At 42.9% G+C, this 18889-nt stretch overlaps 1 protein-coding gene across 8 annotated transcripts in view; it reads left to right on the top strand.

The window, feature by feature from the left end:
- Positions 1 to 18889, top strand: part of nectin1b (nectin cell adhesion molecule 1b) — a 141770-nt gene that overhangs the window by 64410 nt on the left and 58471 nt on the right. Inside the window, exon 6 of one of the 8 annotated variants that reach the window (XM_030744372.1) lies at positions 3675 to 7824. The exons of the other annotated variants lie outside the window; for them this stretch is intronic. Within the exon in view, the coding sequence (XP_030600232.1) occupies positions 3675 to 4174 (500 nt within the window). The 3' untranslated portion in view covers positions 4175 to 7824. Of the gene's footprint in view, positions 1 to 3674; positions 7825 to 18889 lie in introns of those variants that run through there. 8 annotated transcript variants of the gene reach the window in all.

Here is an 18889-nt window from a genome sequence, read left to right as displayed (position 1 = left end):
TCTGTCATGCCTCTGGATTGAATTATAGCCTTTCATAGCACATCCTGCCACCTATTAATCTCAATAGTACATTTGAGTCGCTGCAACGAAAAGTTCCCCCACTATCTGCATCTTTCCTCGAGGGCTGCTAATAGACATCACCCTTCAGCGTGTGACACAGTATCAGGCTGCTGTTGTGCTACTGAGGGCTTTTTTTTTATTTATCCATTGGCAGGTATCGCCGGTAGCGAAGGCGTGCTACTGAAACGCCTCCTCATTCTTCTGTGCTGTCAAACACCTACATGTCCCAGCCATTCATTTCTTTAATTTTTTTTGATTATATAAGGTGATTAGCTTGCACCCTAGCGGCTCCTATTTAACATAAATTCACAGTCCGTGAAGTGGACAAAGCTGCTGTGCAGGAGATGTCTTCCTGCATGCACAGGGCTTGTAGGGTGATCTCGCTGAGGGATCAGCACCGAGAGGAAATGTGCCGGGTAACGTGGTGAGAGCAGACAGTCCTCTTTGCCAACGCGCCGTTTTAAGTTGCAGAATAGCAGCAGTGTTTGTATTCTGCACTCACTGATCTGATGAGCCATTTCTGGTCTTTCTGAGTTTCTCTCTCTCTGCTCTTAAAGCGCCCCTAACATGGAGCTAAAAACTAAAAACTCCTCCTTCCACTCCCACTCCACTGCAACAGCTTAAAACCTCCCTCCGAAACTCCATTTGTTGTTTTTGGTACAGCAACTTGCAAAGCTTCCTCCAGGCTGGATACGGCAGCCTTAAACCCACAAAAACACCTGGAGGTTCGCAGCCTCTTTCATGTCTGCGGCTTTTTAAATGAACAGTTCCACAGTTATTAGTGTTGACATTCACATTCGCCAAATACGCGTGTCAAAAGGAAGCTTCACTCGATCCTTTGTAGGAATGGAGATGGCAGAGATCACCTTTGAAGGTTTTTATTGCTGCTGTTCTGCAGTTTAAACGCTCTGGCCTTGTGTTTCTCACCTCTTTAAACGATGGTAAATATGGAGTCTTGGCAACCTTTGAAATGGAGCACAATAATCTGCCTAATTAAGATTGAATAAGAGGACTGATGAGAGCAAAAACAGATCGTAGTTACAGACGAGGGCAGTGAAGGGTAGAGGAGAGGATTACAGGGGAATATTTCTCCTTTTCTCTCTTCAATCCTCTGGATTTCCACCCCTCTCTGGCCTTGGTGGGAGGATGTGTTCTCTGGCGGGGGTGACCTGGCTCTGCTCTTTCATTGATGTGTGTAATGAAGGCCTGTGTCTGAATAATCCCATTAGGTGGTCAGATTAAAACCTGAGCTGATATTTGAGACTGTGCCCGGCACAGCTATAGAAATGGGAGAGCTTTGCTGCCGGCCCTGGGAGAAAGGGTCCGGAGGAAGAGCGGCGGTGTTTGGGAGGTCTCCTCTACACCGAGAAAGTGTAATTAAAGCAAAGAGGAAGGCTTCAGCAGCTCACCGCCATTGTTTTATTCTAGAGTTCAGTTTGAGATTCATCGTTTCCACTAAAGAGCGTTTCTCACCATGTGTAATGGCTTCGATTCACCCGTTAAGGGCAATAATTTGAAAAAGATTTCCTGCTTAAGTGGGAAATTTGTCTTTTTTGTGTTGCTTGATGAGGATGGCAGAGATTTGCTGTTATTGCAGCGGCATTCTGATTCACCTCTGTCTGACTTCCCGATCCTGCGCGGGGATCGTTTATCTCCAGGGAACTTTTAGGATTGCTCAACGGAAACTTCACTTTTGCTCAATTATGAACCATTACTCGCAAACGAGCTTCAGATCTCAGAAATCCCCAAACCTGTCAGATCAGCACTGATCTGCACTCGGTTGTTGCCTTTAAAGAGAATTTGTGTACAAATACATAAAATCCAGTTGTGAGAACTTGCTTTATTTACTGCATGATGATATTCATTGAAGTAAATAATGGGCTAGTAATTACACAGTAAAACAGGAAACAGAGTATCTCCGGTTTGCCCTGTGAACAGGAAGCTCCTTCCTTTGTTCCTCACTGGTTTGCTTCTTCAGGCCTCTCTCACACCATTTGTTTAGTGGACGGTGTAAGTGTGTTGCATCCCCCACCTTTCTGCTGAGGATTCAGAGCTCTCCATTGAAGTTAAATGTGCCTCTGCTCTGCAGGTTTACCTAAGCACTACCAATGCGCCTCCAGGCTTTGATCACATTTCAGATAAAAGTCTCTCCTGTCTGTGTGCTCTGAGGAGCTTTGCACAGTTTTTGGTTTCAAGTGAAGATGTGCACATGAGGGACAGCACTTTGATGTATGCAACACCCACGCTTCAGTCACAAGTACTGTTTGGGCTTTCTGTATGTAAGCGTTCTGTAAATGCTGGCCCGAACGCAGCGACTCGTCTTTTTGCTGTGGAGACCGTACGGATGTGGTGGTTGTGAATCTGAATGTTGAATGTCAGCGTCGAGTCTACTTACTCCTGTTGTTTTTGCAAGGTGAAATCTCAGCCTTGGTACTCTGGCGTTTTTGTGATGAGCTCTCACAGGCCATTAGTCATATTCACTCTGTAGATTGGAGAACATGCAGGCTTATGATCATTTTCTCTCTTTGCTCAATAATATATATTTTTCATGAAAGCTATTTTTTGCCGTGTGCTCGGCTGCTTGAATGGAAGAGCTTCAAGTTTATCAGCTCTCTGAATGCATCATGGCTGTGTATGCTTGGCTGCTGATAATCATCTCAGGCGGTGCTCTTAATTCCCTCTACGCTGATGATGAAAATGTCTTGTTTGACTATTTTATGCTGGACTGTATTACAGTATATGATTGAATGTGTTCACTCTGAATTGTAAGTAAACCTTGTTGACTGGAAAGCCGCATTAATTACAAGCCCATCTCCAAAAGGTTGGGATGCTGTTTGAAGTGTGGATAAAACAAATGATTTGCAAGTAGTGCGATCCTGATGTTAGAAATGTTGTATTACTAGTTTGAACTGTGAAACTATATTTTAATGTAATGTGTCCTATATCTTTAAAGACTTAACGTCTTCTCATTATTGCTCCTTCCAGCCGTCACGCTGCTGCGTTTGTAACTGTGTGCTGGTACCACCCTGATGGCCTTTTAACTCAAAGAATAGGATTCATCAAAATGAGCATACATTGCTTCATTCTCAACAGTTGAAATGTTGTATTTGTACCACTTTCAATTGAATATAGGCTTTAAATCACTTGCAAATCATTTCATTCTCTTTCCATTTTGCACAGCGTCCCGGCTCCTCTGGAAATGGGCTTGTAATTCCTTCACTGTTTGCCTATTAAATTGTTTAATTTTCCTCCGCCTTCTAATCAGAGCAGAAATGATGGTTAATGCATGCTGACAAAGCTTCATTTACTTTAATGTCTTCAGTCATTTTACTCTTTGATGGTGTTGTGTGGTGGACTGGCTGTTTCTTTATTTCCACGTCTAAAACTGCATGTGTGTGACTGTAGCTGAGCCCTGACAGTGTGTCAGGAAGGGCTCCTGCTGGGTTGGGAAGGGGGTGGTCATGGGGCCGGGGGTCCTTCCTTTCCCCTTTGCTTTTCCGTCCTTGTCTCCCTTACTCCATCTTTCCTTAAAAAAAAAATCTGCACCTGCACAAACGCACCTCTTTCCACCAGAGCACTGACACACTCCCTTCCATCTGTCTTTTCCTACCCAGAATTCCCTTACCACGACCGTGAGACCCCAATTGACCCTCAGGAGCAGCACAATGCAGGTGCCGCCATCGGGGGTGCTGTGGGGGGAGTTGCCCTGTTGGGTCTGGCGGCCATACTGCTCTTCATATTCCTGCGCCGCCGGCAGCGCACCTTCAAGGGAGACTACAGCACTAAGAAACATGTGTTTGGGAATGGGTACAGCAAGGCTGGTGGCCTGCCCGCCCACCCCCCCATCCCCAAGAACCTGCAGTACCCGGACGACTCGGACGAAGAGAAGAAACCCACCCAGATCGGCACCACCGGAGGGTTCGAGGCGAGCGAGCGTGATTTCGATGCGGAATCGGACCTGAAGAGGCCCTATTTCACTGTGGATGAAGGGGAGAGCCGGGACTACGACGAGCGGACTCTGGCCTTCCAGTACGACCCCGAACCTGAAATAGCCGATGATATGATCTCTCAAACCGATGGTTCTGTCATTTCTAAGAAAGAGTGGTATGTGTAGTGGCATGCAACAACCAAACCAAACAACCCTACGCCCAACACCTGCATTTCCACCGCACCCTTCACCTCCATCACGACCCCACCCTTCCATTTGTCAAACTGCACTGTCACAGTCTCATTCCTACCCCCCCCCCCCCTCCCCTCACATCAGACCCCATCCAACTAATCTCAATTAGAAAATCAAGTGTCTATTTAAAGTGCTAGCAACATCAACTTCTCAGCATTGGTATGAGTACCCTGATGAATGGGCAAAGAATACAAACTAAGGTATGTAGATGGACACACTGTTGCTGACACAGGTCAGCGTGGTGATTGGTGATTTTGTGTATTTTTTCATGTTATAAATGTGTTATAAATGTATAAACAGAGACAGCAGGTGGAGGTTTTGCTGAGCACATGTGTGAAAGTCCAACACTGGATGTTCTGTCTGATTTTAATTTTTCCATTAACATTACAGTTTTGTTATTTTTTATATATAAAACGTCTTTTTGTATGATTTTGAAGTGAGCTGAGAACTGAGATGAGTGTCTAACATAATTACAGGTGGAGTTCTAAGCGTGTGTAGTTTTGTGGTCAAATGTTTCAGAGAAAGGAAAAAAAATGGGATACATACTTGTGTCATTTCTCCTGTTTCTCAGTGGGGTTAGCATCCATTTTTATATATTTACAGCATTAAAACACACACGCCGTTATTGCTGTTTTCCAAAGACACGGCTAGCATTTCACCACCACAACCCCCCCCCCCACGTGTGCATGTGCTCAATTTGTTTCTGTACTGAGAGGGAGTCCGTCTCCTGAGCCATGCGGACATTATGGCAGTAACATATAAATATCCAGTATGTTCAAATGTTTTTAATTCATTTCATGAGTTAGTGCCCTTATCACTGAAGCAGCAGAGCCGGGGAGAGAAGGGCTGTAACTGAATCACACAAAACAATTTCTGCTTTTCAGTGATGCGTCTCAAACATGTGTGAGTTTCACAGGGAGATCTGCAGCAGCTCTGAAATGTCACGATTGCCACTCGACTTGAACAGTTTGACCTGTGGACACGAAATCATGGAAATCACCGTCTTTTGCATTTAGCCATCATAATTACGCTTCATTGCGACCCTTTTTTTTTTTGTTTTTTTGAGGAGGTTCCCAGTAATGACTGTCTCTCTTTATAATTGTGACTGTACTGAAGAGTTTGCTTACATCAACAGCATTTTCTATGAGGAGTCATCCATGGACACGAGGGACACGGATAGGAGAAAAACGTCAGCTGATGTTTTCATTTGGGTCTGCAGAGCAAACGTTTTAACGAGTAAAGGGAATTTAAAATGTGGCGGCCGTACTGAGGTCGCCTGCTGCTTTCATGATGCTTTTGTTCCTTTTCTTTTGCTTCTTAAATGATTTTTAGGAGTTTTTAAGGTGATTTTAAAGTAATGAGTTGCTTCCTTAATTTTGGCGGCTAACAGGGAATCAATGGCTTTGTCTGCAGGCTCTCTATATACTATATATATATAGATATATATATCTGTTTTTAAAATCACTGTTAACAAGTGCCAGTGGATGCTAGCATAGCTAATGACCTGTTTCTCTCCTCAGCACAGAGGTTCATTACACAATCAGCAAAATGTATTTGCTTCAAACAGCAACAACAACAAAAAAGCTCAATGTGAAAAATGGGTTATGATGGGAACATCGGAGGAAATCTGTCAGTGTAAACGACATATCTGACTGGCTCTGAACAATATAAATACTGTATTAAGCCTTATTTTATGCATGTTTTGTGTGTGGGAGTGGAAGTGCATATGTTGCTATTATTTTCTATCAGCTCCACTGTGCCGGTCCTCGTTTGCGGCTCAGACTACACCTTCAGTGTCGTCAGTACTGACAGAGGTATGAGCTCATAGGCGCACAGCACCCAGCAACAGCATCGCAGTCAACACAAAAAAGTGTACAATAGATATATATATAGAATAATAAAGATGAAAAAATAATAACATCTCTGAGAGCAGAGCCCTCTGCGTGAGATGTGAATGTTCTACAGTCCATGCTTGTCTGCTGTATGTTTTTAGATGAGCATGTTAATCATGAACCTCAAAATTTATTGTGTTTTCGACACAAATCGGCATCATGGTGTGGGGAAATTGTTATTATTAAAGTCTGTTAGTCTCAGTTTAGGTAGCCTTATTTTCTGAAGTGATGCATGAGATTTGCCTCTGAAGGTTTCCCGGGGGGGGGGGGGCAGCAGCAGTGGGGGGGTGCTACTTTCAGTGAAGCAAAGGTCCAGTTTTCTAGTCCTTTCTTTTTTTTGTTCACCTGCAGGTGGAGCGCTTCACTGTAACCTTTGACCTTCACATTGTTTGCATCACAGCAAACATGTTGAAAGCTTCTTTTGTTCTCACATTCAGTGCCTGTCAGCGTTAGGAGGCATGGGGTACTCTAAACACTTCATTTAAGCCAGGGGTGCCCAAACTCCCGACCCGCGGGCCGATTCCAGCCCTACTTCAAAAACAACATAAAATTTGTCCCTTTAAGTTACTTTTTTGACATTTCGCCTTCCCCTCCAATTAAGAGAGTTAAGTGAAATGTCAAAAAAGTAACTTGAAGGGACAAATTTTATGTTATTTTTGACATCAATCTGCAGAGCAGAAGTAGGGGCGGGGCCGGAATCGGCCCATGGGTCGGGAGTTTGGGCACCCCTGATTTAAGCTATTCACACCCACAATAACATCAGGAATATTACTCAACTAAGACGCACACTGCAAAGCTCTTAAACATAAGAGAGCTTATGGTTATTTGCAGTATAGTGGAGGTGCAAACACTGTGCATACAGATGGTAATTCCGCACTTTTCCCACTCAACATTGGAAAGTTTAAGTCCCGAAGAGATCGAACTGCTGCAATTTATTTGCACATCTCTGAATTTTCTGAGCACAACATGAGAAATGCTGGTGCGGTTAAGAGAGCTCTAACCTGTCCTCACAAACATGGCCCCCCCCCTTTTAAAGCACAAGTTTATGGTTTCATTTGAATTGTTGTGTAACCACTGCCACACGTGCTTGTCAGATATGTTGGTGAGAGAGAACCTTTTTATTTGTGGGTCCGCTGTCTGTATAGATGTACATGTAAACATTGTCTTCATGTTGTTGGGCTGTTATGAGTTTCTATATTTTTTTTAATACTGACAGTAATTTCATTCCATCCTAATCTCCTTGTTTTTGTATTCAGTGTGTTTCAACATTCCACTGTAAATAATGTACATAAGGCTGAGATTATAGTTGGGATTTATTTCGGGACAGCCGCGTAGGGACCCTGTCGTGTAAAATATACCTATTTTGACTGCAAACATGGAGACTCAATGATGGATAGATGACGTTGATGCATAGCTCATTTCCAAAGTCCCACCTAAAAATGCTCCTCTAGTACATTTATTAATATGCCGGTAGTGGCTTCACTGTTGGGGGTGACGCATACAGTCTGTCGATGTAACGTTATTAAAAGAGAGTCAAAAGAGAGAAACTGTCTGTATGCAGCCATGTGAATGTATATTTCTGAGGGTGATACGAATACAAAAAAAAAACAAAAAACAAATCTATTGTTCAATTGTGATGACCCAGTGAAGTAACTGTATTTGTTTTCAGCATTAAATGAGTTCAATAGTCAACAGCGTTCTGTCCCGATTCACTGATTGGATAGATGTGTGTTACCTGATTGAATATGGTTTATGTCTGCAGCACATTTCTTATCGCTGTGTATTGATTTTGGTAATTGCAGCTTTTTCCCAGTAGGTTTGACCAGTAATTTATCCTTGTCACCTCATGCCGGTGCTTATTTGGACTTGTTTTTTTTTTGTTTTTTTTTAATTATTATTTTCTTGTGAGCCTTAAGTGTAAGACATGATCTGTTTGTTCTGTAAATAAATAAGAATACAAATAAATCAAATTTAACAAAGATAGACCTTGTTAGTAGAATATTTAACAACAATTTCAGAACAATTTGCAGCTTCTCTTTGATGTGTTGCAGGTTTTTTTAACCTTATGGTGCAAAAAGCAAAAAAACAAACAAACACATTATTAGCTAATTTCTTATAATGCATTCAAAGTTCAGACAGTGCAGAAGTTACTTTAGTGTACTGTATGTCTTCATCTTATGAGAAGTTAACAGGAGACAGATAAAAGGGTGCATACAGAATATAATAAGAGGCTTTGATGGTTAGAACAGGAGTTTTTGGTGTTTTTAATTGGAGAGCAAAAACTGTCAGGCAGATGTTGATATTGAGTTCAGTGCTTAATGAAGCTACAGTGATATGATGAGAGAGGCCCAGGGTAGAGCCAGACAGATCTGTCTCAGACTGTGGGACTCAAGTGCAGACATCTGCATCGTGCACATTAAGAACAGCCCAGAGTTTGCAGCTGTTGCCATCCATTTGCTAAAAGAGCCCTTTGTAGCCCGGGGGGCTTTGATGGCACATAGGCTTTTAACATGCATGGCCGTCTAGTTTTTTCTCCTCCTAATACAGCCGAGAGTGGAACGCTACAGCGTATCCTCTATCAGAGCGCTTTGGGGATGAAACGTGGCCGGGTTTCTGTTCCACAGCGCGTTCCTCCTGGGCCGCTCGTCACAGTGTCTGATGTCACTCCGTTCGACGTTATGAAAGGAGAAGAAAAATGAAAAACAATCGGATCATTATGCCATTATAAGAAGTTCAGTACTTGAGGTTGAATGAGTGCAAATCATTTCTGATTTTCCTTCACGAGTCTGTTAAAGTTTGTAGGCTCACTGCGTTCGGGTTTGGACCTAACCAGCTGTGAGTTGTTGAGTTGCCAACAAGCCAAGAAAATATCGGTCTTAATGACTTCAGGAAAGCACACAGACAGCCTAAGCCACGGGTCATTAAACTACAGTAATTAAATAGTTAATGATCATAGTGCATATTAATAAGCAATGCATTGGGATGGGCTCGGGAGGAGAGGCTTTTAGCAGCACTAGTTTGTAGCTGTAAAGATACTTTGTGCTCATATTTGCGTACTGAAACAGGGAAGTCAAATATCTGATGATGTCAGATGGCGAGTGTCTGATTAAGATCTTTTATACTGAGTGGACTCAGCTGTGATTGTTCTGAAAAACCCGGTGACCTTAACTGTGTCGTCTCCACAGTTTGTTTCTGCGTCGCTCTTTCTAATACCTCTTTTTTAATTACATTTTTTTGTTCCATTTCTGTGATTTTGCTCCCTGTGAACACTGAGGTTATTCTGGAATGATGCATAATGAAAATGAGTAACACTGAAGGACACTTTTCCTCTCGTGTTAAAACTTTTGCAAAAAATTCCACCTCAGTAACGTTTTATCATAGCAACATGCAGCTCTCAGCGTGTACCCATCACACTTTTCGTTTTTACATTTTCACACATGTTCTGTAGATAAAATCCTTCATTTTAGGAGTCAGATGAGATAATGTGCTGTTAGTTCTGCAGCCTTGCTAGTGCCACTGTGAGAATGCACTTATTAACATCAGCTGTGAGCTCGTTAACGTGCTTCGGTTAGTGCCATATATTACCTAACATAGAAACCGGTGTTTCTCAGAGGAATGTAGTAATTACAGGCAGAAACTGAAGAATGGGACAGAGTATGTTTTTCTCATGATGGCACTAAATACAAAATCACGGGCTCATCACAGGGCATTAATTACTGTGCCAGTTTTCATTTCTGATGTGATGATGTGATGAAGGTAGACACCTCGCACTCACGCTCGATCACTCCGGTGTGAACATGTTCAAACCATCATCCATTTTTACAAATCTTCCCCCAAATCAAAAATGTGGTTCTCAGGAGCTCTCGTTTGATGTACAACTTCAAAAAGTTCTTAGAAATGTGCCAGAAAAAAAGAAACACACTGAGCAGATCTGAACAGACTTCAGCAGGAGAGTCCACAGTTTCCAAGTTGGGAGTGGGACCACTACCTGTGAACTTGTAGCCCTGGGTGTGACTGTCAGCAGTGAAGGTGGCTAAAGGAGAACGTTCAGCAGAAACGTGATGGAAACGCAGGACTTTCCTCACCACATCAGCACAATCAGCACCAGCCCCACTCACCAGATCTGCCTCCCTGTGAGCTCCCCCACTTCCCCAAAATGAAAATCAAGTTGAAGAGTCACTGTTGTGACACAGTGGAGGAGCACCAGTGTGCATCGCAGATGCACACGTGCAAGGGGGCTGATTGGGACTGAATGATCTAAAAATAACAGCCACTCAGACATGCAGCAGAACAGGATATTAAAGGAGAGACGGTCAAAATTAAATTAGGAGGGGGTTTGATTTTTAATGGCTGATTCCTGGCACTTTTTTTTTTTAAATTATGCCTTGTACACCCGACATGTCCTGTTACATCATTTTAATTGATACCTGCCAGGCAATTTAGATAGGACATAATTTTATCGTGTAATAGCCATATTCTAAGACCCAGAGGCACCGCATGCCACCAGGCAAGGCAGGCGACTGCTTGGGCCTCAGGCCGACGGGAGGCCGACGGGAGGCCCCCGAGGGCCGACAAACTTTAAACTGCAGCAGCAGCAACGTGCAAAGTTTGCAGTGACAATCAGAGACCTGACCTCCCTAAGGGGGAGGCCCCCCACCTGACTCCACTCAGTCCCACTGCAGGTGTTTATAACTGTGCTTCAACAAAGACAGTGACTGATGCCAATCAATGAAATGAAGAGTCCTTCTGGGAGCGCAAAAGCAAGAGAGTGGTGAGTGGAGCAGATAATAAGGATTAAATATAATGCTAAATATTTAAATGCTGCCGGTCTGTAACGTAACCAGCATCACATTATTTCCTTTGTTTACTCTGACATTAACATGAGGTCATCCAGCAGCAGAGCCCCGGGGTGTGTCCATCTCTGCCGACCATGATTCCTGTTACATAATATCCCATTTTCCTTTATTGACATTTAAGTCCTGTCCAAAAAACAAATAAAATCATCTAAACTTATCTTATTATTTCCTTGTAACATAATGGTGATTTGCTGAGACAGTGGTGGGGTCTAAACAGACGTTAGCGTAGCTTTAATGATGCTCTGCTTTTCTTTCACAGGAAGGATGTGAAGGCTTTATCACAAATGCATCTCTCATTACTATAGCCGGCGTATTCGTATATAATATGCATCAGCTGCAGCAAAATAAGCATAATGGCAGCAAACACAGCTGTTATTCTGTGGACATATTTCTAATGTAAGTTAAAATTCTTCAGTAGTATCATTTTTTTGTCTGTTTGGCTGGAATGGTGTTTTCATTACTGCCATCGTATGATTCCCTATTTTCACCTTTTAACCAGATATTTATAACCAAAAATCTGATGTTTGAGTTTTACACCAAAGAGAGAATAACCAGCAAAGAGATTTCCTCCTTCCCTCTGTGGTATTTTCATTGGTCATCTGATCATCTGATAAGATGACTCGCATCACGCCGTCCTCCATCGCCGCCATTTTGACTCTCAGTTCGCTGTTCGTCTCCTCACATTTCGTCTCTCGGGCAACAAGTGGTGCGACTAAAGTTGCCGCGTTTCCTGCGGAGCGTTATCCAAAGCGAAGGCGCAGATTTCAGAGGCATATTCCTGCCATGACCGAAATGGGAAAATGAACTATGAGAAAGGCGCATTCAAATCTCACAGCCTTCTCTTCCATTCCCCAGATCGGCTCCTAACAATGAGCTGCTTTTGCTGCACTGCTGCAGCTGACTGTACGATCACACTGAAACAACCACTATTGTTTCTAAAGCCCCAACACTGACACCTGGCTCAGTGTTCCTGTCATGTTTAGAGCTGATACGGGCTTTGCATGCACTTAGGTCTTTTTCAGTGCCTTTGTCACTGTTTTATATATATATATATATATATTTATATCCTTTGTTATCTTTTATCTGTTTCATGGCGTGCATCTCTGTCCTTGCTAACCCCCTGTTTGCTTGTGAAATGTGGACCCTACCTTGTGCCTCCTGTAATATAAACGCAGTCTGGAACTGTATCCTGTCGACTCCGACTGAAACATTTCCACAGGAGAACATGATTCATGCCACTGCAGCTCACAGGCTGGCCTGACCAGCCAGTGGACTCTTACAGAAACAATGACATCATTCTTCCTCCACCTCCTCCCCCCCCTCAGCCACAGGCACCGCTGCTGGGATTTAACTCGGGTCCCACTGGTGTTTTAGCTCCAGGTTCTCCACTGAGATGCACCATCCCTGGAAACTTAAAATAAGAGTGCAAGCAGCTTTAAACCCTTCAGTCTTGAAAAATAAATCAAAGGCTGCTAAAACAAAGCTCCTCGGATTATAATCCAGTGGGAATCATAACCGCTAGCAATATATTGCCCTCTGTAACCTGAAGCAAATTACTGGCTTCGAAACCACATGCAGCTCCACATGTCAACAAAGCCACCTCATCTTGTATTTAGTGTAAGCAAACATTCACTGTTTTTATGGAAGATTTCTACAAAAGTGGAACCATGAAAATACTCAGAGGAGTCCAACAGAAACGGTCCCACGTCACAGACGGAGTCTTCATCAAAAGCTTTTGGCACATATCGTGTGTTATTTAAAAAGTATCCATGACAGATGAACAGCACATATTCTTTGTGTTACAGAGCTGATGCATGTGTTCGTCTGCTGCCGTGGATCTGTTGGGTTTAACCACATCCAAACAGCCATAAATCACCAAACTAAAACAGCCGAGACTTGACCGATCATCTGCAAGCTGAAAGGAATAATAATGATTTTATGTTGAATATCGATGAATAACACCTCGGTATTTATATCTCTGATTCTTCTGCAGTCTCACAGCAGTCCAATCATACGGTGAAGCTGGAGACACATTTTCAAATTTCCATTGTGCTGAATGTTTTCTGTTTGCTAAGTTTGGTTTTTGTTTGTTGGAACATGTTTCACATTTAATCTGATCAATTAGGCGCGCAGTTTACACCCCGCTGATGGACAGAACAAGTAAATTCTATTTCCAGAAAATGTGAAATGATAATGAATTGGCAATTATTTGGATTAACCCAGGATCAATCTGCTGGAATTATTATTGCCTATTATTTTGTAAATGAGATGGCTCGTAACAAACTGCTTGGATCCTATGAATACATTTGTTGGCACCTTGAGGGATGTCTGCAGTAGCTGCTGGAGGCGCAGACGCACACACACACACACACACACCAGCCCTGCTTTCACACCCTCCCATTTTCAGAGCCAGTCATGGCGCGAGCAGCTCGACTATCCAGCTGCGCATTAGCGTTCTCCAATTAAACTCAGCCGTCCCAGAGCAGAACGAAAGGCCTAAACCCTCTGGTGAGAAAAGTGCTGACAACCCTCATCTACAAAGTCCTGCTGGGAATACTCCGTCCCTGTGACCATTTACCCCGTGTCATAGAAGTTGTGTGCGTGCGTGTGTGCGTGGGTTTAGGAGAGCCGGAGAGGAAGTTCGTGTGCGTACCCTTCATCCCTTTGTTGACCAGTGCTTTTTTCTGCGCTCAGCCTGAACGACTTTAGACACACAATAACAAATTAAAGTTTGTGTGCATGACCACTAATTCTTGATTTAGAGAGAAAATATGTCCTATTTTCTGTGCTTTTGAAGTTGCACTGATCAGCTTTTTTTTTTTTCCCCACAATTCCTTTGGTTTTATTCATCGTCCAAATCTTGTCATAAGCTTAAATTAAGTTTAAAAAAAAAGTTTAAATATAAATCCCTGGAGGAGCATCCTCCTTACAGCCTTCTGCTGCACAGAGATGGGGCGTGGCAGCAGAAGCAGAGAGGAGGACTGTACACTTGAGGCCAGTGACTGTGGACACAATGTTCCCAGTTATGCTGCAGTACAGGTCCAGAGTGTTCCTCTGTTGGTGATGCCACATTTGGTCTTTACATCCCACAATATTTACCATGCAGATATACTCATTTATATAATTATTACTAAAAATAAATGGAGTTTGGTATATCTGCCTACATTATTATTAGTTTTATTTATTTATTTTTTTTGCATTTTTGGCCACAGCAGCTTTTATGGACAGTGGAGAGAGACAGGAAATGGGGGAAAGATACGGGGGAAGACACAAAGGCAAATTGGCGACGGGCCGGGACTCAAACCCGCGCCGCCCGCACCGCAACGCAGCATATGTATGTGGTCGCCGGCTTCACCACTAAGACACCCAGGTGCCCTACATTATTATTAGTTAAAAACTTTTTTTTTTCATGGCTAATATAAATGAATCATTCACATTGACTGTTGAGCACCAGAACGCTGTCCGCAGTATTATTTTAGGGATGGCAGCGTCCCCCCTTCAGCAGCAGAGCTGACGGGTCCTGCCGTGCTCCGCTTTGACGTGTATCTATGAAAATGATCCTCCTGATAAACCCAGACCTCAGCCTGCGTCCTTTGTGATCATCGAGCATGAAGCCGACGCTCTCGCTGGGAAAGAAAAGGCATCACAGGATGAGTCAAATCTCTCTCTGCATCATTGTGTCAGCTGAAATGAAAACATTTCTCTCTCCCGGACTTTAAGCTTGCCATGAAACGAACCTTCACCTGTTAAAAATCACTGAACCCGCTGATTGTAGAATGATTCATCAGCCTGGTTACCGCAGACTTCCAGCATCTGACAAATGGGACAAATGGGGTAAATTAAGAATCCAGTGTCTCCCACCCCCACCCTCTCTTCCCTGACTATTGACTCTCACAGCTTTATCAGTGTACATTAGTGTCAGTGCCACTCTGCATTTAGACTAACTGTGCCAGAGGAGAAGCCCATCAGCACATACAGGCATGCCTGTCGTCATGCAGAGCCAACGACCCTTTGTCAGAAACAATCCTCATCAGCAGAGCCGTCAAGCCAACACTGTGCTGTCCAGTGTTCCAGCACTGAGGCCGCTCTCAAATTAAGAACACAATCTTGCAGGAAGTACACAGATTTAAACCGTGAAACTGCACAAGTCAGGAGTTTTATGTCTAAACACTTGGGCTTTGTGGGCCCAGTTCATGGAAATGCGCCCCCAGCATGAAGCTGCTGCAGAACAGCCCAGCATCCAAACCGAATCAGGTGTTGGAGAGAAACACTCTCCAGCAACAAGGAAGGAAATTAATCATAACTAAAGAACATAATTAACAGCAGAAAAAGGAAAAAAATCAGCTTTTGATGTCTTGCTTCGGTTTTCTTACCTCTACTTTTGCTGTTCTTTATTGTCAGACACACAATTGTGTGCGCACTTCACACAGTTCCTCACGTTTGATGTTTGCAAAACTCGAATTCTTACCTGTGGGTGACAATGTTCCCACTGCAGCCTAAAGCTCCACAAAATGTGCAGTGTGCCAATTAAAATGTAGATGTGATTAGTTGTTAAAAGAGCAGCAGTTTTTAGAATAGATTATTTTTCCCTTTTTACTGCTGAAAATGAGACCGGCACAGAAAGACGTGAAGGCAGCGGAGGAAAAAAAAAGCAGTGGGATCTGATTGCATGCTAGCAGGGACGTGAGCAGGTAGCTGCAGCAGCAACTGACTTAACCACTTAATTATGTTTATGCAGCAGAGGTCATCAGAGAATATTTAATGGAGTCCAGAGTTCCACGTCTTACACCGCTTCGTGTCTCCATGAATCTGTAGCTGTGGATTTGTGGGCCTCGACCCCTAAACTGTGATCTTTGAAGGCTCCAAATTACTGCTAACAAAAATAAGTCCCCTAATCTGCTACAAATGCCCGTGCTGAGACAGCCATTGATTAGATTACAGCGCAGCTCCATCTTTAAAAAGCTGATCCGTGCAAAAATGCAAACAAACTAACTGATCTCAGAGCAGAGCCAGTCACAACAAATCCCCCTGATGATGACGACTGGTGGGCCAGTTGCCATGACGAGTCACAACCAGTTAGTTGCCTCAGGAGGACTGGCTTCCTCCAGCAGCGAGTCTCAGTACTCAAAGCTGAGGTCCTCATCAGTGACGCTCATGCTGCTTCCTTTTGTCGATGTTTGGTTGGTATTTTATTTCCTGAGAAGGATAACTGGATCTATTATAAGTACTGAAAATACAAAAATTCAGGCAGAAGTTTCCTCTAAGCAGAACGAGGATGCCACTTTTGTCTTCACCGGGGCTCTCATTAGTTTTTCCCAGGTGGCTGAAACAACCCGAGAAGCTGTACCCAGGCACAGAAGACCCCCCCTGTACGAGCAGCCGCCGGCCCTTTGAAAGCTGTCTGTTTTAACCTCGTGTACTCGCACAGCCTCACACAAACTTGTGCATCCACGCTGCAGGAGTTCTGCTCCTGCGGACGATCAGACAGCGGTCTGATTAAGGGAAGAAATCCTCTGCAGCAACATTATTAATCACCAGGCATTTACTGTACTTAGGTAAATTTATGGTTTCCTTATGATTTTTGATTGATGAGCCCTGAGATTTTAAGTCATTTTTTTAAGCTTTAATTTGCTAATCAAAGTTAGAAATGTATTACCATAATTTATTCACACGATGATAACATGTTTATTTATATCTGTCTGTGCCTGAATTTGATGAAGCTGATAATCACTCGGGCCTTTTTTCTAAAGAGCTTTGTCATCCTGTTTTGCTGAGAAGCTGGCAGAAGCTGTGGCCTTCAAAGACATTTCTGATTAATTTTACTACTTGTTGATCTTTATTCATTACTTGGAGCGCGCGTATTGTGGTGATTGCTTTGCATTAGCCACCCTCTGTGTACTCACTCATCAAATCACTTTTATTGCTGCTGCACTTTGCCAAAGCGAACATTTTTAGTCAATGGGAACGCGTACGGCTGGAACTCGTTCCCGTACAGCCAACACATTTAAAACTTTGATTAGTTTATCTATCGCTTACTGAGAGTTTTGTTTTTTTCTTCCCATCGCTTTTATTGTTTTCATCTGTGACTTGACACAAATCAAACTCAGCTGCTTGTATTATTACGTGCAGTAATTTCTTGGTACAATAATGCCTGGAAAGGCTCCGTGCCACTTCTGACACATCCATCCCAATGCCTTTAAAAGTGCGTGTCTGAAAACAGGACAGAAAGCAGTGGATGACTCACTCTTCATGTGCAGCTATTGACAGAAGGACTTCCTGCCATGAAGTGTCTTGTTAAAGGTGAAATGTGATGCAGTAGTGTTGATTTAACAGGTTTTTCTTCTTCTAATGAATAGCCTTATGCGGTAAAAGCTTCCTGTTTGAAGATCAGGTATTCAGCAGTGGAGAGGGGATTCCCGGCTGATTGTCAGCAGTAACTTGGTATTATGTGTCTCTTGAAGCAAAGCCAGCCCCACTTTAAACCTCAAATTAAACAGCACCAACACAAAGTCTAAAACATCCAGTTTCTGCGCGTGAATGTCGACCATGTCTCATCTGATTTATTTAGAATAGAATAGAATAGAATAGAATAGAATGCCTTTATTGTCATTATACAGGATGTACAATGAGATTGGAGGGCCACTCCTGTTCAGTGCCATGTAACAGAAAATCAAACTCTCTAAAATAAAAATATTATAATCTAGTATGATCAATATAATCAAGAGATATACAGAAATAAACAATGTTATAAATAAACAATAAACAATGTTATTAAGAATAAAGGCAGGAAAGTGCTGAGCGCATCCTCACTATACATGCAAATATTGTTGGTCTGTTCAAGCAGGGGTTCAGTGCATGGCTCTGCTCTTTGCTGCCGTCTCAGGGACAGAGCTGAAGGATGTTTGCCCGTGAATGGCCCCGCGGCCACAAACTGCAGCAGTACATGTGCTGGTGACACTGGGCAAAAAAAATCACCTGAAGAACAGCCCCAACAAAACCCATCCGTCAGCCGCTCTGTGAGAAGTGTCTGAAACCGCCTCTGTGGCTTTTTTAAATGTATTTTTCCCCTCTCGTAGGTCAGCTCAGGGGTCACCGCTATCGCTGCTGACGATCGTTTATCTGCCCATAAACGATCGTCAGCAGGTTCTTATTGTTCAAACACCCCCTCATAAATGAGTTCATACAAACAGACGCACGGGGAAATATTTTATTTTTATTTGTATATGTATCTATCATATCATTAGACTGGTTCTGTTCACACTTGATACAAAATGTCACTATTCTAACATATTACATATTTAAACTAGAAGCACTCAGAGAGCGCAAACCTCCGCCAAGGCCATAGGGTCACTGACGCTGTAATACGTGTATCTAAATACTGTGAAATAATCTGTCATCTTTCCCAGACGCTAGGATCATCTGAGCAGTAAACGATAAAAAAACATTGACTTTGTGTTTCGGAGTTAGAAGCTAAATTATTAACCCCCCCCCCCTATCCCACGATAGTGAAGAATCCTTAAAAAAATTCCTGGATCCAGAACGTGATCCGGATCACCGCCAACATTTAATCACTTCTTCCTCTTGTCATTTCCAACCACTCCACAAAATTTCATCGAAATCCGTTGATAACTTTTGGAGTAATCCTGCTGACAGACAAACAAACCAACGCGACTGAAAACATGAGGTAATAATACATTAAAAGTGTGCTGCTCTAGTTTTTGGCTGAAAGTAGGTGCTGTGGGTGTGCACACGTGTGTGGTTATTTATTTTTATACTTTGCATTGTTATGAAGTCAAAGAAACCAAACTGCCGTTTCTACCTGCTGGGTATGTTTAACATTATGAAACCTCGATGGATTTAAACTGGATAAAAAAAAAAAAAGTCGTTTTTTTATTTTTCTG

This window comes from Archocentrus centrarchus, chromosome 13 (genome assembly GCF_007364275.1).
Source record: "Archocentrus centrarchus isolate MPI-CPG fArcCen1 chromosome 13, fArcCen1, whole genome shotgun sequence".
NCBI classification, from domain to species: Eukaryota; Metazoa; Chordata; class Actinopteri; order Cichliformes; family Cichlidae; genus Archocentrus; species Archocentrus centrarchus.
This window is presented reverse-complemented; position numbering and strand designations above follow the sequence as displayed.